Source organism: Seriola dumerili, unplaced genomic scaffold (genome assembly GCF_002260705.1).
Source record: "Seriola dumerili isolate Sdu_G_001 unplaced genomic scaffold, Sdu_1.0 BDQW01000122.1, whole genome shotgun sequence".
Taxonomy (NCBI): Eukaryota; Metazoa; Chordata; class Actinopteri; order Carangiformes; family Carangidae; genus Seriola; species Seriola dumerili.
In genome coordinates, this window is record NW_019174377.1 from 1 (window position 1) to 25,665 (window position 25,665).

At 37.7% G+C, this 25,665-nt stretch overlaps 1 protein-coding gene and 1 non-coding gene across 2 annotated transcripts; one reads left to right on the plus strand and one right to left on the minus strand.

The window, feature by feature from the left end:
* Positions 1-5,451: 5,451 nt before the first annotated feature.
* Positions 5,452-22,912, plus strand: LOC111224061 (sodium channel subunit beta-4-like). The gene is made up of 5 exons (XM_022748440.1): positions 5,452-6,120; positions 14,213-14,376; positions 14,509-14,728; positions 14,920-15,049; positions 16,266-22,912. Exons 1-5 carry the CDS (start codon positions 6,027-6,029, stop codon positions 16,357-16,359), a joined length of 702 nt encoding a protein of 233 aa, XP_022604161.1. The 5' UTR covers positions 5,452-6,026; the 3' UTR covers positions 16,360-22,912.
* Positions 22,913-25,327: 2,415 nt separating this feature from the next.
* On the minus strand, positions 25,328-25,400 carry trnav-aac. The gene has a single exon. It is a non-coding gene; the product is annotated as a tRNA-Val (tRNA).
* Positions 25,401-25,665: the final 265 nt, after the last annotated feature.

The following is a 25,665-nucleotide window of genomic DNA, read 5'->3' on the forward strand; positions in this document are numbered from 1 at the left end:
ATAAAAGGTCATAAAAACGTCAAAGTATGGTAAGGAATCCAATTAAATTGTATTGGCAGGCCNCGTATAAAAGGTCATAAAAACGTCAAAGTATGGTAAGGAATCAAATGAAATTGTATTGGAAGGCATAAAAATGACCAAAAACGTCATAGTATAGTATTGCATTAAAAAGGTCAAAAACGTCATAGTATAGTGTGGCATAAAACGTCAAAAAAACATCATAGTATATTAAGGCATAAAAGGTCATGAAAACGTCATAGTATTGTAAGGAATCAATTCAAATTGTATTGGAAGGCATAAAAATGACCAAAAACGTCATAGTATAGTATGGCATAAAAGGTCAAAAAAACATCATAGTATATTAAGGTACAAAAGGTCATAAAAACGTCATAGTATGGTAGGGAATCAAATGAAATTGTATTGGAAGGCATAAAAATGAAAAAAAACGTCATAGTTTAGTATGGCATAAAAATGTCAAAAAACGTCATAGTATATTAAGGCATAAAAGTTCATAAAAACATCATAGTATGGTAAGAAATAAAACAAAATAGTATAGTAAGGCATAAAAATGCCAAAAAACGTCATTGTAGCCTATAGTATGGCATAAAAATGTCAAGAAATGTCATAGTATAGTATGGCATAAAAATGTCAAAAAAACATCATAGTATATTAAGGCATAAAAGGTCATAAAAACGTCATAGTATGGTAAGGCATCAACTGAAATTGTATTGGAAGGCATAAAAATGAAAAAAAGCGTCACAGTATAGTATGGCATAAAAATGTCAAAAAACGTCATAATATATTAAGGCATAAAAGGTCATTAAAATGTCATAGTATGGTATGGAATAAAATAACATAGTACAGTAACGCATAAAAATGCCAAAAAAGGTCATTGTATAATATGGCATAATAATGTCAAAAAACGTCATAGTATAATATGGCATAAAAATGTCAAAAAACATCATAGTATGTTAAGGAATAAAAGGTTATAAAAACGCATAGTATGGTAAGGCATCAAATGACAATATATTGGAAGGCATAAAAATGCCAAAAAACAACATAGTGTACTCAGGCATAAAAATGCCAAAAAACAACATAGTGTACTCAGGCATAAAAATGACATAGTATTGTAAGGCATAAAAAGGCATAAAAACAACATAGAATAGTAAGGCATAAAAGCAGCATAGTATAGTAAGGCAAAAAAAAGTCATAATACAACATAGTATAGTAAGGCATAAAAACGACATAATATAGTAAGGCACAAAAAGTCAAAAAAATGAGATGGTTTATTAAGTCATAAAAACTACATAGTATAGTAAGGCATAAAAATGACATAGTATTGTAAGGCATAAAACGTCAAAAAAACGACACAGTATAGTAAGGCATAAAAAGTCAAAAAAATGACATAGTATAGTAAGTCATAAAAACGACATGGTATATTTAGGCATAAAAACAACATAGTATAATAAGGCACAAAAAGTAAAAAAAATGAGATGGTTGATTAAGTCATAAAAACGACAGCATAGTAATGGCATAAAAACTGAAAAAAATGTCATAGTATAATAAGGCATAAAAAGTCATGGAATTCTCATAGTATGGTAAGGCATAAAAACAAATAGTATAGTAAGGCATAAAAAGTCATAAAAAAGCATAGTGTAATAAGACATAAAAACGACATAGTATAGTATGGCATAAAAAGTCAAACAAATGTCATAGTATAATAAGGCATAAAAAGTCATACAATTGTCATAGTATGGTAAGGCATAAAAACAAATTTTATAGTAAAGCATAAAAATGCATAAAAACAACATAGTGTAATATGGCATAAAAACGACATAGTATAGTATGGCATAAAAATTCAAAAAAATGTCATAGTATAATTAGGCATAAAAGCTCATAAAATTGTCATAGTATGGTAAGGCATGACAACAATTAGTATAGTAAGGCATAAAAAGTAATAAAACAGCATAGTGTAATAAGGCATAAAAACGACAGTGTAGTATGGCCTAAAAAGTAAAAAAAATGTCATAGTATAATACGACATAAAAACTCACAAAATTGTCATAGTATGGTATGGCATAAAAATGACATAGTATAGTAAGGCATAAAAATGCATAAAAACAACATCATGTAATAAGGCATAAAAATGACATAGTATAGTAAGGCATAAAAATGCATAAAAACAACATCGTGTAATAAGGCATAAAAATGACATAGTATTGTAAGGCATAAAAAGGCGTAAAAACAACATAGAATAGTAAGGCATAAAAACAACATAGTATAATAAGGCAAAAAAAAGTCATAAAACAACATAGTATAGAAAGGCATGAAAACGACATAGTATAGTAAGGCATAAAAACGATATCGTATAATAAGGCATAAAATGTCATTAAACAACATAGTATAGTAAGGCATAAAAACAACATAGTATAGCATGGCACTAAAAGTCCAAAAAATGTCATAATATAATAAGGCATTAAAAGTCATAAAAATGTCATAGTATAGTAAGGCATGAGAACAACATAGTATAGTAAGGCTTAAAAATGACATAGTATAGTAAGTCATAAAAACAACATGGTATATTTAGGCATAAAAACGACATAGTATAGTAAGGCATAAAATGTCATTAAACAACATAGTATAGTAAGGCATAAAAACGACATTGTATAGTATGGCATAAAAAGTCAAAAAAATGTCATGGTATAAATGGCATAAAAAGTCATAAAAATGTCATAGTATAGTAAGGCATAAAAACGATATCGTATAATAAGGCATAAAATGTCATTAAACAACATAGTATAGTAAGGCATAAAAACGACATAGTATAGCATGGCACTAAAAGTCCAAAAAATGTCATAATATAATAAGGCATAAAAAGTCATAAAAATGTCATAGTATAGTAAGGCATGAGAACAACGTAGTATAGTAAAATGACGCATAACAAAGTCATAGTATAGTAAGGCATAAAATGTCATAGTATAGTAAGGCATAAAAAGTCATAAAAATGTGACAGTATTCTAAAGCATAAAAAGTCATAGTATAGTAATGCATAAAAACATCATAGTACTAATATATTAGGCAAAGAAAATCAAAGACAATATATCATAAACTGTGCGTATTTGTCATTACCATTTAATTTTTTTCTTTGTATTATGTTGAAATATGGCTCTCCTCATTGAAAAAGTGAGTATAGTTAGAATATGGGCGTGAGATAATCACAGAATGAGCTATAACCCACAATGTGCCAAAACTCCAGGGAGCGTAAAGTGATGCCAAAACATCACACATTTCTATAGTTCCAAGTCATCACAGAAATCATAAATACCTGTTGTGTGATGCCAAGTCAACACAGAAATGTATAGTGTCAATTTAGAAAGACAAATAGTTGTTGCATTAAAAAGAAACATTGAAATACATGTCGAAGTACAATAGAATAGAATAAAAATTCTACACCAGAAAGGTACAGTACAGTATGGTCAGATATATCCTATATATAGGACTCAAGTGTTACAATACATGTTGCTGTTTGGATCAGCAATGGGAAAAAACATTTTTTAACATGCCCTAGCATCTCATTGCTTTGTTCCTGCAACCAGACAAGCAGAACAAAGATGCAATGTGGTGGGTGGGCTGAGTCTGAAGTGATTGTTCTGACTTTGTGTATGACTATTCTGATGCATGAATACATTTATGTGAGATGTGGATGGGGCAAAAGGTTGGGTTCAGTTATATTCCACCATACAGTAGGTGGTGGTGAGATTGCACTCGTGTGTTAGCAGCTTAAGGAGAGTTCCATTAGACAAGCCTATGCAAGTCTACGTTATATAACAATGTCCAACAAGATATCTCTTCCACATATTTAGCAGCAACCTCACTACAGGTCATCAGGGGAAGTAAAGGCTGGTAGACCTTGAAATGGAGTGGACACAAAATCCCTTGCTTTTAATGTTAAGTTTTACCTTTCCTTACACCAGTAAGTTAAATGGGAAGTTGTTTAGGGTCTGCAGAAATGGGCTTCAGATGTCACTCTGTGTGGCCCTGGTGTTGGTGGTGACACTGTTGATGTGTCAGTCAATTGGTGAGGAAGTCATGAATCCTGTGAATGAGGTCAGACTGCACATTCAGGCTGTGGACTTTGGTGATCATTTACTGCTACAGGGCTGTGTTGAAGGCTGAGCTGAGATTGATGAAAGGTATGCTATAATTGTCCTGATGGTTCCATGTTTTGTAACACAGTGTGAAGGACACATTACTGCCCCTATGTGCCTTGGAGGCACGCTGTAAGGCATTTAATCTAGGAGCAGTTCCTTAAGGGGAGTTTGTGTCAAAGTCAGCACCCTGGGTTTTGAGCACAGGGTCTGTTATGGAGGTCCTCTATTGTGTAGTAACCTTTGCTCATTGTACAGATTTTATGAACAGATGATGTAAAATAGGCTGAACTTGAGTTGTCTGGGCCCTCTGTGTCTTGTTTGGCTTGCACCTACTGAGCATCAGACAAAAGTCATGTGGCAACGTTGAAATCTCAGAGATATGTATGAAAAGTAAAAAGTCTGTAGTATCAAAATGGATTCATCAAGTTTTGAGACACTCTATGAAAGTAACAGCTAGTTCTGTTTTAATCAATTGTACCATGCAAATCATACTAACAGTCTAATTATTTTACAGGAAGTCTTATGCCAATCACAATTTAAAAATTTGGCCAATGTCTTTTGCATATGTTTACTGAATAGTTTACAAAAGCACTTGCTTAACAAATCAAATGAAGGTACAATAAACTATGTGTAGGGATGACACAAGAATTAGTAACAAGGTAGAATTTTCTATATCAAACTCGACAGTACAGCCTTTACCCTCCAAAAAACATAGTTCTTCAACTGAGGAGGGAAAAGGGAAGGAGAGAGTTAAAACATGAGTCATTTGATCAAGATCCAATCTTGCCAATGCATTAGCCTACGACTACGGAGGTTTTAGTAGAAGCATGAAATGATACAAGCAAGGAAGTGGAGACAGGACTAAAGGATGCAATATAGACAGGGGGTTGTGGTATGGGTGAAGCACACAGCCTGTGTCCGACTCAGAGACCCTCTTGAGTAAGGCTGACTCAGCCTTACTGTTCTGGGTGCATATGTGTTTGTGCGTGCCATATGTGTTTGTGCGTGCATGTGACAGCAGTTATCGCCCCCCCACCCCCCACCCCATTCCATTCTATCTCCTCCTCTCACTCACTCTCCTCATCTCTACCTCTGCAGTACCTCTCTTGCTCATTCTTCCCTGTGCCGGCTGGGGAGACACGCGTTTTCTGCTTTTCTGCCTGGCTGCTGGCTCTCCTCCAGCAGCCCTGTGTGCCTCTTGTGTGCTCTCCTCCCCCCTCCAGCCTATGTCTCCCCCTGAGGGGTTTGTTGGCCAGCCTGCTTCCCTGGCTGTTGCTGCTGCTGCTGCTGCTGCTTCTGGAGCAGTGGAGCTGTCTGACACTACGCCGCTACGCCGCTCCTGCTCTGCCTCGCTTCTCCTCTCTGCCTTTCGCCTCACACTCTGCTTTGCTGGATAATCAGCCACTGAGTCTGCCAAAGACAGCGACAGAGGACAGGAAGGGAGGGAGGCAGAAAGACAGAGAGCCTGTACTCTTCATTCAGCTGCTGCATTCTTCTGTCTTTTCCTTCGTTTTCCTTGGCTGCCAGAGTGCAGTGCAGGGAACGACTGAACGGGAGAGGGCTCCCTGAAGGAATCTATCCTCCCCTCTTTGCACTTCCTCCCGCTGTTCATTCCTGGGACAGAGTGCAGAAGAGAAGAGGGAGGGACTGGGAGCGGGACTTCAGACTCTGCCTTCAGCTGCACAGCTCAGTGTCCCACCTTGCTCCAGAGACACATGAGACAAACACACAGAGACACACGCACATTCACATTAGATTAGACACGGCTCAAGCTGACCAGACTAGCAGAAAGGGGGACAGATTGACAAAGACACACAATATATAAATACAGAGACACAGACAAGACCACAGACAGACAGACAGACAGGGGGTGTCATGGCGTCAGTGGACAGCACCGGTTCGAGTGTCTCTGGTCGGCTGAGATCAGGGGATCTACTACATGCTGGTCTGGCAGTTGCACTGCTGCTCGGTGAGTTATACTTCTCTCTATAGCTTAAGCTGCCCTGTCATTCCTCACTCTTCCACTATATGTCTACATTACACCAGAATATTGTTCTTCTATGCCTCTGTTAAATGCTTTCATGTCAGCTCGTGGTTGGGTGAATCCTTTTAATTGTCTTCACATTTAAACTAGTTTCTGTGTCCTCTACACCTTCCTATTTTGCTCCCTTTATTTCAGTGTTTTTTTATGCCCATCTCAGTGGGTGGCTCATTGCTGTCATGGTAAATCCATAGCTTTATATTTTTTTATTGCTCCATACAAACATCTGCTGTTCTCTGCTTCAACTCTCCTGCCTCATCATTCGCTTTCCACACCTGAAGGCTAAAATGTGTGGTGATGTCACAGCTGATGTTTACTTGTTGCTGTACTGAGGGCATCAAGGTCAATAACATCCAACCCTCAGCCGATCTGAACTTGGACATGTTAGATATCTGGTTGCTGAGCTGGATTTCTCTTTATGGATGCACTTAATGAGGTGCCTCTTTCAAGGGGAAGACGAATAAAACTGAGAGAATATAATGCAGAAAAACTTTTGGTTTGAATGTACATAAAAATATATTTGTTGGAGCTACATTCCGCGTACATGTGTGTGCGTGCGTATGTGTGGTGGTACTATTACTGCTAGTGACGTAGTGGTGCAGTGGTGATCTGTGCTTTTGCTCATACACTCCCTGATTTTGTTGTAGTGCCCAATAGTGCCCCCACATCACAAAATTTCTTCCTTGAGCCCAGTTGTTTTAAAACTCAGCACAGTTCACAGTTGAGCTTTATGGCACAAAAACAAGATCAACGGGAGTATGTGAGGTACTTCATTTCAGTGCCACCCTTAGGTGAATTACATCATATTATGATATTTCAGTGATAGAATTAACCTCAAATGAAACAAAATAGCTTCTTTTTGAATTGTTCACTGCCACATTTTTCCACAAATATTTAGCCACAGCTACCAGTAAAATTCCCATTGTTTATGTTGTCCAAACAGGACATTAAGAAACCAGTTATGCCCCACATCAAAGCAATTAAGATGGATAAAAGTCCTTAGGGTTACACATTGGTCAAAGGAAGGTCTAGATAACAGATCACTGAGCATTTTCAGGAGTAACTCCCACCAAAGCAGCATTTGTCACAATGGCCTCCGGTAAGACCCGTCTGTCTGCAGCTTATCACACACTAAATGCTTGTACAACCCTCACATGAGGAAAAATCTGCTTGCTTTTTAAGGATTAAACATTAATGATGGGCATGTAAAATAAGACAAATGTTTACCATGAAATATTTATTCAGCAAAGACAGAAAAATACATAGGATGTGGGCACCAGGTCGTACACAGAGAAAAGTGCAGGAAAAGTGCAAAATCCAACACCATCTTGTCATTTTCTGTGCCATTTTGACATTATGCTTTATTTAGGATGGGTAAAACCATTATGTTGAAATGTCAGTAGCACTTATCTTGAAATGTCAGTTAATAAAATATCATACATACAAGAATATGAGGCATTATTTTTTAAACTATGAGAAAAATAGCTTTTCAGTCGATCGTGTTTTGCGATTGGCTGCAGAGCACGACTTTAGACTATGCTGACCTCATATTATAAGCAGTATGAGCGGTGTTTATTCAAAAGCTATTAAAAAGATGTGCATGACAGTACTTTTAAACCCTAATGTAAAATGCAACTTTAGTTCCTGTCAGTGTTTTTCTTCCCAAAGCATCTTACTACAGTTGCATGTTGAAAAAAATAGGCATTGATATTTATATTATTTATATATATTCCATTCCCAACAGCTATTAAAAAGTACAAAAATAATAAAAGTGATGATAAAAATTTACAATTACTGATGGATAAACGCAGCATGCACTCAAGGTGAGAAAAATGTAATGTAAGTCATACCAAGGGTCAGTTTTATGAAGCTTGTAATCCTGAGCAGGTCAATCTACATTGGTCCATGTTCCAGATTTTAGGGTTTACTGGATATTATTCAGCAAATTCTGCCACACCAAAATTTGTTTTTTGAAAATTATGTGTTAGTATACTGTCTAGTTGTCAATCTGTGTCTTTAGTTGTGTTGTTTGCCCCTTGGGATAGTTGCTGTTGTAATTAGTAGGTCACCATTTATTTTCGACTTAATTGCAGCAAGGTCTGGTAAATTCTGATGCATTCGATCCAGCTGAGGCAAGTTAATAAAATCTCATTTCAAAGGTAAAAAAACAAACACAAATCCAGAAAGTTAAAAGATGTCACAGTCCTGTATAGTAACAGGGGTTTATTTTAAGCTGGTCAAAGAAGGTATAACAAAGCTAAATTAATAAATAAGAGTTTAGTCACTGGTGTGAAAGTTACCAGTCTCCGGTGTCCTGATTGTGTTTTACAGGAACACACTCAGCACCAGATCCAAAAACAATCCAGGTCCCAGTGGCAGCACCTGTGGTGCCTTCCTTACTGTCAATCAGTTATCATCATTCCCTTGTTTTTGTGTTGATCTTCTTAAGACGGTTGACCAAACTAATACTGAACACCATCAAATATGCTATGGCAGCCATCTTGGGGCATCAATCAAATAACTATTCATTATCTCTGATTTGTTTTATGTACTGTCATTCCAGTCTTTGCAGTTCTTTTTTTGCAGTTTGTTACTTAATTATCATGTCCACTATGTTATGCTGTCATGATGAATTCCAATCACTATTCAAGACCTCCAGTTTATCACTGCTGTGGCACTCTCCAGTATTATAGCACTTAACATCACTCTCTGTTCTTCATATCCTATTCTGCAATGTCCTATATTCTATTTTAGACAGCATATGGTTATTTATCTGTATATACACATTACACATCTGTTGACATTTCATGCCTGCATAGAAATGCACAACTGATTCTCTTCTTGAATTATTTTCCTAGACTTCTATAATCTTTGCCAGAAACACTGCAGCAATCTCTCTCAACAGACCCTTTGGCAACAGAAATGAAGCCAGGAAAAAACACGAGTGAAACAAAGTCCCATTTAAAGCTAGATGTGGAATAAAAGGAAAATACACTGAAAATCGGCAATTTTTCATTTATTACTGAAAGTTCTGCCTTTTAAACTACTTAACAATAAACCCTTTCATTGCAGTAATTTACAGCTGCCACAACAATTAGAGATATGATACATGTATGTGAAAAATAACCATAACTTGCCACATCCAAAGACCAAGATTATGACCTTGGAACTATTGTTCATCCTCAAAGTATCACTCCTTATTTGCATTAGACATGTAGAGATGTCGATGACGTCACAAACCCTCATTATAACAGATCCCCCTCAGAAAACAAAGATCTGCAATCCAAAAAGATCTGAGACATGCAAACGCACAGAAAAACTGTCACTTCAACCCTGACATAAAACTACTGTAATATTCTCCACCTTCCCTAGCCTCACTCCTTGTTGCCATATGTTAATATAATGGCTTGTGCAGCAGAGAATAAACAACAAACAACAGATAAAGTAGGAGCTGTGGTACAAAGAGCAATGAGGCAAACAGTTGTAGAGCAGTCCAGGTTGTAACTCAGCAAATGCCAGTAATATTTTGCCAGTAGCTGGCATGTAGATGTGGTCATCATGTTGTTACCTGTTTATGTGGGGATCATATTACGTAAGTGTGTATCCGTATGTGTATGCGCAGTGTGAACGTGACCCCCACCCTCTCCACCAACACCCGCAGCTCTGTCGATTGAGTTACTCAGCTGCTGTTGTAATTCTCTGCCCTGCTGTCACTCATTCACCTTGGAGAGGACATCTCACTTCCTCTACCTCTCCCTATCCATCCCTGTGTTCTTCCCTAGTGACCCCCCTCCATCACTTCCTACACATTCTGCCTCCTCCGTTACACTTGCCCCCCCATTCATCTCTCTTCTATTCTCCTCCTCCCTTCTCCCCCAACCCTCCCATCACTTCTCCCTCCCTCTCTCTCTCTCTCTCTCTCTCTCTCTCTCTCTCTGCCTCCCTTTCTTCTCTCATAGAGGTAATAGTGTCCTCGTCAGTTCTCTATGGGTTCAACTCAGAAATACATTAACCCCTCAATCTCTGGCCTACTTATCAAAAAAAAAAGAAACACCTCACCTTGACAGTCAGCCAAGGACAAACAGGCACACACACACACACAGTCAGTTGCCTTTTCGCCCATCAGTGATTCAGATATTGATGTTTCCCAAATGGGACAAAGAGATATTTGATAGTTGAGCTAAAAATATCAGACATTCCAACCTATTCCTCATGTTAGACATACACAAACACACACACACACACACACACACACACACACACACACACACACACACACACACACACACACACACACACAAACACACACACACACACACAAGTACATGCACACACATACAAAGACAACCATGCATACACATTACTGGAGCATGTGAATCTGTGGGTTTTGTCAGGATAAACTGTAAAGATAGAAGAAGAGCAGAGAAGAGGAAGAGGAAGGGGGCGGAGAGAAAAGGGATAGTAGAGAGAAGAGGTGTGAAACGAGGGAGGTGTGAAATCTATTTCTAGGCATGGGGGGGGGTTCCTCTCAGATATGTAAAAGATCATCATGCACTTGGTCACTAACCTTGCTCACTGGCATTGTTCCACTAATTATGGACAGAGGGCAAAACATTCATTACTTTACTTTGCTCAGAGTTTAGAAGGCACTGAAAGGATTCCAGCAAGCAGCCAGCTACAGGAAACATCTCAACCCTCTGAGCTGTCACTGAAACAACCACTGTCCCACAGAAAATAAATAAATAAACACAAACATGCACAGTGGCTCCTCACATCTCTCCTCTTCTTATTTAGTTGTAGCGTCCCAGAGGAACAAGTTCTCAGAGCAAGAGAGACAGAAAAATTGAGTAGAAGGAGAGAGAGAGAGAGTGCCCAGTGCTGCGAAAAAAAAAAAAAAAGCATAGTAAGAGCCCATTAAAAGAGAGCAGAACCAGAAACAGAAAAGAACAAGCAGAACCCAAGTGGCCTCGGTTGATGCTGAAAGTAGAGGAGACAAGTCTAGATGACAACATAGGAGAGGTAAAAATATCAGATTTTAGAAGATGAGAGGAAGGGGTGAGACTGAGGAGACGCAGGAGACGCAGGACCAAATTCAGGAAAATGATGAAAAAGAAAAAGTACAGCCAAACACACTGATAGCCTTTTTACCATGTACTTTTAATAGAACATTTAGAGATTTAACACTTAAGTGCCACATCAAATTGTATTTACTGGAAAACTGTAAAATATCTACCAGGGATAAACAATGTACTGTATATACTCAGCATTTGGGCATTATAAAGTTGAGTGAGAATGAAAGTTACCGTAAATTGTTTTTGAGGCTGTATGTACAGTACAGGTAATCTCTGAGATCTGGTTGTCTTCGACCATTTCTCTGTTAATCACCAAATCCTCAAGGATTGATTTAGCAATGAACTTGATGACCAAGTCAGGGATGGCTGCACACACAAATTTGAATTTACAGATTTGCATGTGTGTGTGTGTTTGTGTATGTGTGTATTTGAAACATACCTGGTACTGTTATAACCTGAGATTATACAAAATTATAACAGCTGTGTTATAATGATACAATTTCTCTACCATTTGCTTGCTTCTAAGTGGTCAAACCATATTCATCACCCTTACCATAAGACATTTATTTTGATAGAACAACACCCCGAGTCTGCTACACACTGCAGTAAATTATAAATAACTACTTTTTGAGCTAGCTCAGTTAGCCCAGTTTTTGCTCCAACATACTGGTTCCTTGGTTTAGGTCCCAACTCGCAACCATCTTGACATTGGAAATGTTTTTTCAATTTTATATATATGCTTGAATGGGAAAGTGGTCTCAGACTTTTGGACCCCACTGTATATATATTTTAGTATCCACAGTTGCACTTGGCAATATGCCACATAATCACAGTAACTTCAATTTACCTATTTTAGAATGTCAAAAAAAAGGCTGAAAATGTCAATTTATCCCACTTTTAAAGTGAGTGACCCCAGCTGATTAGTGTGTCCAGAGCATTTAACACCTAACCTGCAACAGTAAACAGTGATTTCACCCAAAATGACCAGAGGGATTACACTGTTGTCTTCACACGCAGGTGGTGCGAAATTCTTATATAGTTGTAAGTCCTTCAGAAACACATAGGCATACATGTCCTCTAATGCTGTTTGCACCATGTCCAAGTGCAATGCGATCCTGAGCAGGTCAGTGTGGAGGAGAGCATTTATAAATAGGCCCCAAGTGTGTGAGCGACACCAGAGCAACAATCTGGGAATTACACCAGCTGGCATTGCAAAACCAACATAACCCGCCCAGCAAGACCCAAATACCAATACAAGACATGCTGTCACTCTTTTGGAAATTAAACACTTTCTATGTGTTTTCTGCTTTGCGTAACAATATCGCAGGAAACCGGTAATAGAAAGTGATAAACTTGATTTATGTTTTTGTTTTTTTGTTTTGATTTGGGGACATTTCTGTCTGGTTGTTTAAGGGTAACATTGCTTTAAAATAGATCAGTCAGTACTGGCTTGTTCGTCATGTTAGTCATTCTCAGTCATTCTCAGTCATTCTCAGTCGGTCAGCTGGTCAGTCGGTCAGTTATCTAAGTGTTACACACAGTCTGGTCACCTTGCTTGGTGTGCATACAGGAGCTGGATGCACTGAGATATATGAGGAATTCATGTGAAATCAAGTCAAATGGATTATAAAGACCAGTGTGAGGGCAGGTGCTCATGTTTCTAGTATTGAGTGTTTTAAATTTGTAGTTCGTGACTTATGAGTTATTGAATGCTGTAAATACTTACAAAGTTTATAAGTATATTGTAGCACATTTGTATCGTATCATATTTTAAAAGAAGTTTGAATCCCTCCCAAAATCCAGTGACATTTTCTCCTCAGTAACATGTTTTCCACATCTTCCCTCTTCTTGACTCAATCACTGCATTGTGTGATTATTTTTTATGGAACTGTGCAAAATGTCATGAGGAGACAGGAGGAAGTCAACTAGTCAAATAGAACTACTGTTTGGCTCTGAAGGAGTTTCCAGTTTTCTTGGAAACAGCATAAAAAATGAGGACATTATATTTTGCACAGAACTGCCATTTTGACGTAAAGCCTGAAAGACTTGATACCATAGTAGTCTCAAACAGAAGAAGCAGAGAGTAGAAGAGACGTAGCTGGTGCCAGCAGAGTCAGAGTCAGAGAGTGGGTTAAAGTGGGCATCGCAATAACAATTTCAGAAGAAGACAGAAGAATGAGACATTTCGACCAGTTTTTTTTTTTATATTTATAATTATAATGCCGCAGATATACCATAGTCATTGATCAGATGAATGTGTTTCATTATACAAACTTCATAACAAATTGCACAATTGTGTATCTAGCCAAAAAAACATAGTCTGGCATGAAATACATTTTTGTTTTTTTCTAATTTTGGACCCCACGGTTCATGCTTTGGAGAAGACTCCAAAGAGTTTCTTTCAAAAGCCTGCAACAGTGACAGTGAAAAAAATCCTCTGTTAAACTGGCCAAACAGTTAATGGCAATGTACCAAGACTTCTGTCTCTCTAAATGGATACAAATCTGGTAATGATGGCTGCATCATCAGTCATACACTGAATTTGAGTTTCAACTCAACTCAGAAAATCCAAAAAACTGATAACAGCATCTTTTATTTAGTTGATATCATAATTTAAAATGAAAATGAAGTAGTGGAGGAAAGAAAGTTGTCATTTCATGAGCTGCACTTCGAGCAACATAAGCTAACTTTGTAATTCCAACTCAGTTGCACTCATCTTTTACAGCAACCCTAGCTGGACAATAACCCAGAGTCCCAGCATAAAAACATTAATTTATCTTTTGTCATTTTTGTCCTAAAATGGTTTGAAATCAGTGTAGCCCGAACCATAATTGCTGACTTCTGTTTAGAGCGTGTTGTTTTGGGTCAGTGCTGTACTGTGATTTTTACTTTCTGTTTATTACTGTTCTGTTTATTTTCTTCACCGTTTACATTCTCTCTTGGTTCAGGTGTGTGGAGTGTTGGTGGGCTGGAGGTGTCAACAGGTAAAGTGTCTACAGTTGAAGCAATGAATGGCTCCACAGTTCTGCTGCCCTGCACCTACTCCTCCTGTATTGGCATCAAAAACCTCTACTTCAACTGGCACTATAATGACAATGGAACCATGCTCAAGGTACAATGCACATACACATGCATACACACACACACATACCTGTAATAGCAACATAGAGATGCTTTGGATACATTTAAGCATAGATAACTTATCTGTTTATATCTACGTATGTACAAACGTGTGTGTGTGTAGTTATGTGAAGCAGAGATCCCTATGGAGGGTGTGGAGCCCAAGGTCTTTGTGTTCCGTGAACGTGTGGAGTTTGTCGGCTCCTCAAAGAGCAACAACATCTCCATCCTGCTGTGGAACATCACCTTTGAAGACCAAGGAGAGTACATCTGTTTCGCCAGAAACCCAAAAGAGAAGAACCGCAACCACAGTGCTGTCTTCACTCTTATAGTGGTGGACCAAAGTATGTGACAGATACACACACTTGCATACACTTGGCACACAAAAATACAACTTTATATGACAGTGCTTATGCTCTTAGACAGATACAGAACCTAGGTCTTCTCAATCTTGTTAACTCTTTCTCCACATTGTTTACATCATCTCCCTCTCCTTGTCTTTCTCTCTCACAATGTGTTTCCCTTCTCTTTTCAGTGAAGGAGGTTGACAACACTTTGACAGTCATCATTGTCTCAGTGCTGGGTGGAGTCATTGGCTTAGTTATCATTGTCATGGTGATAAAGGCCTTGGTTGTTCACTTCCTGCTGAAAGATGATGAGAAGAAGTGAGTAAATTCCTGACTATGGTCATAAGGACAGTAATAGGCTAGTTACCAAATATATTCCTGCTGATACTTGCTACCTGTACATAGTAATCTTTGCTCTTTTACTTTTTCATTTCAAATATTGTGATAATTTTATGTCCTTGGCTGTGTTTCTATGTAAATTATCGGGGTTGACCAACTGAACTGATGACAGTAATAATGTTATAGTGACAAATGACAGTGTGAACTGCAGTAATGTGACTATTAATCTATAAAATGACTATTAATATTATTAGTAAAAAAGGTTTTTAACGCTGTTTACAAACAAGTCCACTCATTCCCAATTATGATCTACAGATCATTGCTGAAATAATGACAAAAATAGCACTTTTCACAATTTGTTACAACATCGGCTCCCTTCATTTATTCAACCTCAGCGTCTTCTTTCTGTCACATTGTGACAGTGGCTATTAACATACTCTTCAGAAACTTACTTTATACGAATGTGAGTGTAAACTCAGACAGCAGAGCTTGCATCATCACGCTGTGAAAACTCACAACGAGAGACACAGATCAGTAAGGAGTACAAAATGATCTTCAGTAATGTGACTAAAAATAGAATCATCCAAATGTCTTAATTTGATAATGCCTACTATGATTGCATTTGGATTGAAAAAAAAGTTTCATGGCCATTTCTAAATTAAAATGGCATCTTAATTTGGTTAATATGAGACTATTGTTGGCCATGTTGAAAAGGGACATTTGCTATAAATGTGAAAATTTTTAACTCACATAGCTGCAAATCCATCATAAAAATAATGTTTGACTACTCAGTGAAGATTGCAGCTAATAAAACAACAGCCAGAAAAAACAAGACTGTTTATACTGTTTATTTGTCTTTTCAAATCAATCACAGTTGTTATGTCAATAGTGAGCTGCAAATCATTCAGTACATCTATTAATGAAATATCATACATATCTATGATCCATATACAGTATACAAAATGTTATTAATAATGTGAGAATGGTAAGGCTTTCAATTAACTTCTTTGACATGTGTTGAAGTAAAATCTTAATTACATATTCCCAATTTGTGTCCAACACAAGATTATTATTTGAGGCTATGAGGGTCAGGCTATGCAAAATCCCTGCAGTATATATATAGAGCCCTTATCACTCTTTAGTTCCTCCCACTACAGGTGTACATCTTAACCTCTGGTTTCTCTGTGCCCTGCAGTAAAGAGTGCCTGGTGAGCTCCTCAGGGAATGACAACACAGAAAATGGACTTTCAGGAGCCAAAGCGGACAACAAAGGGACACCAAAGGCATGAGCAAAATGCAAAGTATGTCTGTATGTTTGTATATATGTTAGACAAATGTACACGCTCAGAGAAAATGCTGTTAACAGTGGACTGTTTTATCTTACTAGTGGCTAACTAATACAACATGTAAATGTCTCTTTTAAATCATGCTTGAGATTTGGGAAGTGTGAGATGTGCATAGGCCTGGATCACTCCCTCACTTACATAGCAGCCCATTTGTTACAGTGTACAGCCTCTGTTATCAAATTTTGCTTTTCATCTTACAGAAATTCACTTACTCTACAGATCAGCCTCATGTATTACATATATATATATATATATATATATATATATATATATATGTATGTATAAGGCTTAATTTGGAATGTATAGGGCTGGTGTTATTCACAACTTCAATTCAAACTTGAACCCAAACAATCCTGACCAGTGGCAACACGCACACTTTGATATCATGATGAATTGCCATAATCTATAAACTGCCATGTCAACTGGAAAACAGCACACAACTGCTGAAATGCTTTTTTGTAACCCTCAAATGACACTGACAAATGAAAACTAACAGATATACATTTACTTGCTCACTATTCTTGTGAGTAACTAGCTAAACTGCTGGCTTTCTGGAGGTCTTTAAAGCTATGTTTTCCGGATCTTTTTGATCTGATCTAACCATTGACCTTGATCTCTGCCATGCCAGCCTGAACTTTAACTTCATCAAGTTTACTGCTGGTTCCAGGTTTGACACACTGTCAGGATGTGCTTGGTTCATTAACGGCTAACAGCAGATTTTGATCAACTACTGGCAAGCTAAGGCTGACAACTGGGCTGCCTTCTTAGGTGACTAATAGTATCCAGTTCTGCACAGGATTTATTGTTTTGCTTTAGATGAAACACAGGTGCCTGTTCTGCTTCTGCTCCCTCTGCTGGTGGGAGGATAAAAACACAAAAAAATTATAAAAATATTACCAACCCTCACCCTCATCAAAGACAATCCCCAGACTACCCAGCTCCCTATAGAAAGGAATGAACTTAATCATGCTGCTTCTTACTAATAACCAATGCATTTTTAGCATGTGCCGCATTTTATATAATGTCATATAAGTATATGTTGTCAAGTACCACAGTACAGGAACCTTTATGTGTGTCTCTGTATGGCCCCATTTAACCCTTCACATCCACCTCAACTGACTGAAGCTCTGTCAATGCCGATAAGCACCTCCCAACACTGCTATAACTTTTCTTACCCCTTTAACCAGGTCAGGGTGATTGAAAGGTGACTCCTCTTTTAGAGTAATGGCCTGCAGGTGTTTGTGGGAAAAGAAGGGTGACATTTTACACTTACTAAACCGGAAGAACTTTTAAGTATCTTTAAATTTTAATCATCCAGTTGAAAAACTCTGCCAGAGAAGTTTATGAGGTTGGCACTTTGTTCGCATCAGCAGGATATACTGTAAGTGGGGAGAGCAACACACATATGCGGTTCTCCGGATAGCAATTCACTTTTACATTTCCACATTTGTATGCAGATTCTAACTGGCTCTGATAACCGAAAACTTTAACAATACAGTACACATACATGCATTTTTAATTATGTTAAAGAGTCCAAATACGTCCGCTGATACAGCCTCTGTAATACAGGTAGCACAGCATTGGGACAGATCACTGCAAAAGAATGTAAAGACTCTGTCAGGGAATATATGTTAAATATTGTCCAAAAAGTATATTTTAATTCATTACAAAAATAATAAACAATGTGTTAGTGTTATTATAAAATGAATGTGTGAATATCTTAATAGGCCAGTAGGTAATTTTTCTTTGCCAACAGTCTTGGTCTCTGCACCTCTACAACCAGCCAATACTTTCAGTGTTTCACTCAGTTCAGAGTTCAGATCAACCAACAACTACTTCCTGTGACTGTATTTAAAAACATAAGGCGCTGAAGATTATAAGATGTTTATTGTGAGTTTCTAAATAGTACTAGTGTCTTAGCACTAAAAACTTAACTATTCAAGAGTTTGGTGGGAGCTGAGAGTTGTTGGGAGTAAATTGACAAATATATATAGTATTATAGTATAGTACTATATATACTATATATAGAGTAAATTTAAACAGTAATCACATTTTGTTCAAGAAAAGAAAAAGTCAACAAAGTCTTTATAATATCACGTCTGTACTTAATCCTGTGATAAATCAACAGGGATGAACTTAGTGCTAAAATATCCACTGGAGACTAGAACCTTTCTATGTGACTCTCAGTATTAGAGGTCACTTCTGTGAAGCTGGCAGACATGATCTGCCACACCCGTATACATAGCTTGAATAGCTATGACAGCTGAAAGCTACTCACAAACATACGCACACACATATATGCCTACACGTGTAACTCAGATACCAAGAGTCACTTTGATACCAGAGAGTAGTATACTGGCCTTGCATACAAACAATACAGCACTTTACCACTGTTCAGAGTGGCTGCACAAAACAGCAAATCATGGGAAAGATTTCACAGTCATCGTTCTTTTATAATATATTACGAGAGTTAACAAAAAACAACATTTTCAAATTGTGTTTGTCATGTTCGACTGAGCACCTGACAAAAGCATTATGTCAAAATGGTTTTAGCATTGTCTGACTACATGTTATCTCACTGGAATAGAGCTCTATGGGAAGATTTTATCTTATTTTTCTAACTGTTCACTTCTGTCAGCCTGCTGCCCTCTAGTACTGGAGTGCATTTCCCTTCTTGCTTTCAATGGAAGCAATATGACAGACATCAGATTATGCAATAAACTGTTATAAGGCACTTTAGATGTGTCTGGACTGGCTGTGATGGCAACTCTGTCTGTCCAAGGCACTGTTCATTGTACGGTTGTATTTATCTACACTGGAGTAATGTATCTCAGTTGGATCGACATTAGGTTCATATATCTACATTAGACAGATTTAACGGCATTGGATCAATCTATATCAGATCCCATTTACACTTGGCATAAAATTCCCTGAGCAGATGGAAGATACATCAAGACGAGCTAGAGCTTCAGGCTACATTATAAAACACCTCTGACTCCCTTGTATTGACCGAGGACAACTCTACAGTCAATTTCTGATAACCTATGTCTGTAATGGAATGTTCATATTCATCCTAATACGAAAAAACCTAAATTATGTGACCAAATACACAAAAATCAAGTAGGCTAAAAGACCACTGACAAAACTCAAAACAGCTGCTCATGGGAAATTTATGAAAATAGTCCTAATGTTCTTGTGTCTATATTGGCCCATGTGCACCTAGTTGTTTCATGAAACTTATATCCAGAGTACATTCTGATATAGTATGTAACCATACTACATCACAGCACAGTAAATACAGTATGACTGCCACCTAGTGGTAAATGCATCAAATAATAATCTCTAGCAGAAGCTGATGAGACACCATGTGCTTATTGAATTTTTATAAAGACTATAAAGGGTTGCATAATGGAAAACAGTGTCAATTACAACTAAAATTATAATCTTATGCAACTGAGTGACAAAAATATTGCAACCCTTTTCACGTCTAAATTTCTGCTGGGTTCCAAAGAACCTGACTGAAATCTGACTGCTGTTTGCCACCTATAAAATGCCATTCAAGACAAACAATGTCCTGTGTCCCTCTCGGCACTTGTGATTTACAATTTCATGGTTTGCATTCTTATTTGATGGACTGATAGGACTTTTAGTTGCCATGAATGGCTTGGAGAGACATATGGATTTACTTGAAAACAATTTGAATAAAATGTGTCTCAGACAACATCCTGAATTGGTTCAGGTAATTAGATTTCATCAAGTATAGAGATAGAATGCAGATGCTTAAGAAGCATGAAACAACACAGGTTAAAATGGGCCACATGTTGGTGTCAAATGTTGCCCATTGGACAATTTAAGTGTATTTCAATTGGAATTTTATTGGTAGGTATAAATGGGATCAAGGCTGATCAATGTTCATAGAACTGAGGTAATATCTGATATGTGATGTACTACTGTGAGTGAAACCTGTAATAGCTACTAACATTGTAACTGTGCAGGGTTAGAAGTGATACAGTATCCTTGTTGTGTTGTAAAACTGTGAATGTTATGAATATGGAAGGAAGCACTACACACACACACACACACACACACACACACACACACACACACACACACACACACACACACATACACTTGCTTCCTCGTCTAACCAGTCATGTGCAAATCCCTCTGTAAAGAGGGTATATATGTACATCCAAAGTCTTCCTGTAGGGAAAAGCAATACTGTGGAGTTGATCTGTCTGTTACTGTACTTTTCTTCCTCCATACCTTTAACCCTGATATAGCATAGCAAATAGGTGGTTTCATGTAGGGATTGTGATGCATAACATGTATATTTGTGAGTTCCCATTCATTGGTCCCCATTTTTGTCTGTAATCCCTAACCAGATTTTTCTGTTTTTCTGGAGTGAGGCCCATTAACCCTGCCTTACAGTTTCAGGAGATTCTTTCTGATCTATGACTTGCTCTTACTGTATGGATTTATTTCCCTTAAGTAAAACTATTGACAAAGTGACAAAAAAAACACCATATCAAAAGGCATGTGAGGAGGGCATAAGAGTGATGTTCTGTTTTAATGAAGGCCAGGTACAGTATCTATGTGACAAATAGGATAATTTTACCTGAGTTCATGTATGAATGCAGTCTAGATCCAGTTGTGGAAGGGCTGCCTTCTTAACCCCATCAAATTGTACTGGGTTATGAAACCACCAAAAGCAATGGCTGTTTTAACTTTTAAAATATGATTTTTGTTTTCTCCCCACTACATTCTGACCTGCATGTCTTTCTCCAAGAAATCTTTGCCCTGAACCGAACATGAGTTTTGATGTCAGCCAACTGCTTGCAGTGATTGCTGCAGTACTGAGTCTGCCCTGAACAGTGTCGAATTTTCCTCTGCAGGGATGCAGTACAGCACAGTAATACAGAATGACTGCCACCCAGTGGTGAATGACAAACACATCAAATAATCTTACATCTAGCAGAAGCTGATGAGACATACAACATGTGCTTATTGCAGTTTAATTCAGACTTTAAGGGTTGCATAATGAAAAAAACAGTGTCAGTTACAACTAAAGCTAAAACTATAATTTTATGTAACTGAGTGATAAAATCATTGCAACAGTTTTCACACATCAATGTATGACTATAAATAGTATTGAAACTGATGCTGATCGCTTTACATATAACTACTAGTTTATAAATATGCATAATTTAATCCTTGTGCCCATTTGGTGTTTTAACTACATTTAATACGGGGTGAACCACAATGCATAAGTTTACACAGAATCTATTAGGAAAAGGATACATGAAACAATTTGTAGAAACATGGATTCTTCAAGAAATGGCTCCTAGTTGACAGCTATAGTGAGCTTAAAGAGTCACAGATAGTCGCATTTTTCACAAAAATAACAAAGTGTTGAGAGTTCTGACTGACCACTATGATTCCTTAGAGTTAGTATTGCTCTTACTGCCAGAGCGGCTGAAACTCATACTGCCAGTCCAAGAGTCTCATGTCTGCTGTTGTTATGACACTATTACAATGACACTCAACTCACTTTGTACACTTACACTATTAAAACATATTGTATTACGGTCTTCAGCTGTATTGATGGCATTTCAGTACTAAATTGTATATGATATTGCTCTATACTACTTATGTATTTCTAGCAGCTGAAACTCACACTGCCAAGCCAAGAGTCTGACGTCTGCTCTCTGCTTCCCACATTCCACACAGATCAAAAGATCAAACCACTGATCTAATGTTGGTTTAGTTGAGCAAAAAGGTTAATTTTACTACAATCCTGATGCAAGACAGTTATACATAAATGAGATTAAATAGGAGCAATATGTTCTTATTTTGGCTCAAATGCAATTGTTTCCATTGTGAGAATTTTGAGATAGCTAACAAAATGGTGAAAACAAATTATTGTTAGCAATGCCAAACTATGATGCATATTGTGACATATTGTGTGTCAATATTACATCACAAGCCTAGCAAACTGCCTCCTCTAACTCTTAAAAGAGATTATTTTACAGACCAAGGCTAGCTAGCTACAGATTTGAATTATAAGCACAGACTGACACTGACCTCTCCACCTTTTCTCACTGCAGTCCTGCATTTGAACAATTTCAACAATATTTTTTACGCATCTAGCATCTGAAAATGTAATTATATCTTAACCCAAATAACAAATTCATATCTACACATCTTATCTTACGCTATATAACTCCACTAATGGTACACAAATAATAGTACTTTATAGTAGGTTGAAATCTTGCAGCAAATTCCTATACTTTGCTTTCATCAGTACAGTCCATTCAACACACTCACACACACAAAACAAATCTGCAACCCCAGGTTTCCTGGATCAACTTTTCTCTGAATGTTCAGCTGTTTGTCTGTGTTGTGACCATGTTGCTCATGCTCCCTTCATGACTATGCACCTCAAACTTTTGACTTGTTAAAAAAATACATACTGAAAATAAAATGTTGATTCCCAGAGCGTTGCTGAGTCTCATTTGTTTCTTTATCCAACTTTAGAGAATGTTCCTTCATTCAGTCTCTTCAAGATAGATAGATAGATCGATAGATGGATATTTTATTTATCCCCTAGGGGAAATTCATGTGTCCATTAGCTCATTGTTGATAATAATAAAAACAGTTAATAATAGATAAACAATAATAATTAGATTAGTCCACTTCCTTTGGCTGAGGTGTTGTATAGCCTGATAGCAGTGGGAACAAAGGATCTCCAGAACCGCTCTGTTCTGCAGCGCAGTGAGATGAGATGTTTGTTGCACCTGTAGCTGCTTCTCTGTACGACCAGAATGTTGTGGAGAGGATGGTTGGTATTGTCTAAGATGGCCTCTATCTTACATTGCATGCATCTCTCCACAACAGTCCTGAGTGAGTCCAGACTCCTGCCAAGCACAGACCCAGCCTTTTTGACCAGCTTGTCCAGTCTCCTTGTGTTCATGTTGGACATGCTGCTGCCCCAGCAGACTGCAGCATAAAAAAGTACAATGGCCACCACTGACTGATAAAACATGTGCAGCATTTCACTGCAGACGTCAAAGGACCTGAGCTTCCTGAGGAAAAAGAGCTGACTCTGCCCTTTCCGGTAGATGATCCAGTTTACTGTACAGGTGAACACCTAGGTATTTATAAGTGCGCACCACCTTAATGTCCTTCTCTTAAATGTTGACTAGCTGAAGGGCGGGCCTAGACCTCCGAAAGTCGACGACCATCTCCTTGGCCTTGGAGGTGTTAAGAAGGAGGCAGTTCTTGTTGCTCCATTCACTGAAGGCTATCGTCAGATTCCTGTACTCCTCTTCCTGCCCGTTCCTGATACGCACCACAATAGCTGTGTCATCTGAGTATTTCTGGATGTGGCAAGACTCAGAGTTGTATTTAAAGTCCACCATACACAGAGTGAGCAGGAGTGCTAATCAATACTTGCACCATAATGATTCCTACAAAGACAATAAATCAAAAAATTTGAGTGAAATTCACAGATAGCTTTTAAAGTCTAGACTAAAGTTGGCTGGCATATTAATTGAATGGGAAATAAGATAGTGTTCTTTGATTCCTGAAAAAAAATTCACTGTGGTAGATTGGTGCAAATATCAAAATTAAAAACTATTTTACTACGGTTTGCAGTAGTTATGCTAGTTCCAACATCGTACTCACTCATCACTTACACCAAGCAAGATTCTCTCCACCTGCAGTTGTTCAGCCACATCTGTTCGTTTGGGATGGAGAAAAACAGCCATTCTCAATTCTCTCCAAATATCTCAATTTAATGCCAAAGAAGAAGTTACAACTGCACAACTGCACAACTGTTTTTGTTGCAAAGCATCTGCCCTGTTAGCCTTGGCTGTGTCTTATTCAAAAACACAATATGATAAGTAAGTGGGGTGACATAAAAAGCCAAACTTCCAACGCCAAAAATAACAAATTTTGTGCTCCTATTCACATATGTTATGTTGGTAATGGTCACATAAAATGTCCCAAATGCCATTTTCTGTGAGGCAGTCAGACATGTCGGGAAAAAAACAAAAAAATAACCGCAAACTGATTCTCATGTGCTATGGCAATAGCTAATTCATGCCTCTTTCCTGCTTAACCCGTTTAGAAAAGAAAGCCAAAGCCTGCTCATTAATTTTATCCTCTTAAGTTCTCACATCCCCATCTGTCATATTGTGTCATGTCACGCATGACGGATGGCATAAATGTGTATAATCAGATGGTATGTTAGATCTACTGAATTTGTATTAATGCGACTTGTAAAATAAAAAAATAAAAAACTAAAACAATGGAAGACCTAATCACTATCACTAACTGTCACCAATGCCCACTGCGGAACTTAATGACAGGTCAAAACATCATTTAACATAAACACAGGGCTTCCATATATGTTCACCTAACTTCTGGCACATTGTGTATTTGATAAGACAATTTGACCAGTTTCCATGATTGTCAGTGAATAGATGAGATAATATAAAATAAAAAGGATGTCCGGGTGGTTATTTTGGCAAATGATAAATCAACATCACCATTCCCTTAAATTGAGGAACATGTGATTATCAGCTAGCTCGATACAGCCACCTTGTGGAGGTTTCGTAGAAGTGCGCAATGTTAGTTCCTGCCATTGGAATCTGCTGCAGTCAACATAATTTCGGTCGACACATGTATTACAGTTTGCTTGGTATTTTTGTGATCATACTCTGAATTTCCTTCCTCAAATCTAATGAAACAGAGCTAGCTGATATTGCCATGAACAAACATAGGCAATCACGGAGAAAAAACGACCATACTTTTACAAAGGTGGCAAGCGATAACTGCGGCGTCAGTATGACGACATTTGAACCTTTTCAACCGAAAAAGAAAGAAAGAAAGAAAGGAAGGTATTAGTTGTTCCCGCCCGGTTTCGAACCGAGGACCTTTCGCGTGTTAGGCGAACGTGATAACCACTACACTACGGGAACTAGCTGCCACATTGTCGTGGTAGGCCCAATCAGCAGGATATTAACTGATGAATTTATAGGTTTATTTGACCTGAAAATTGTTAGTACGGCAAATTGTTTTAATTTAGAACCAGAAGTAAAGGTATCCTGCATTTAAATATGTTCTTTGTTAACAGGATAAGCAGAACTCTGGTGATTGTAAAAAGACGGTAAAGAGACTGCTCTTTAACATAACTGGACCATAGAGCCTCTGACTAGTGTGCACATTAAACACATGGATCCAAGA

Excerpts from the sequence above, each read along its gene's own strand:
- LOC111224061 (XM_022748440.1), top strand. The coding sequence starts at position 6,027 with ATGGCGTCAGTGGACAGCACCGGTTCGAGTGTCTCTGGTCGGCTGAGA. Across the intron at positions 14,377-14,508 it reads ACAATGGAACCATGCTCAAG|TTATGTGAAGCAGAGATCCC; the intron begins GTACAATGCACA and ends GTGTGTGTGTAG. Across the intron at positions 14,729-14,919 it reads TCTTATAGTGGTGGACCAAA|TGAAGGAGGTTGACAACACT; the intron begins GTATGTGACAGA and ends TTCTCTTTTCAG.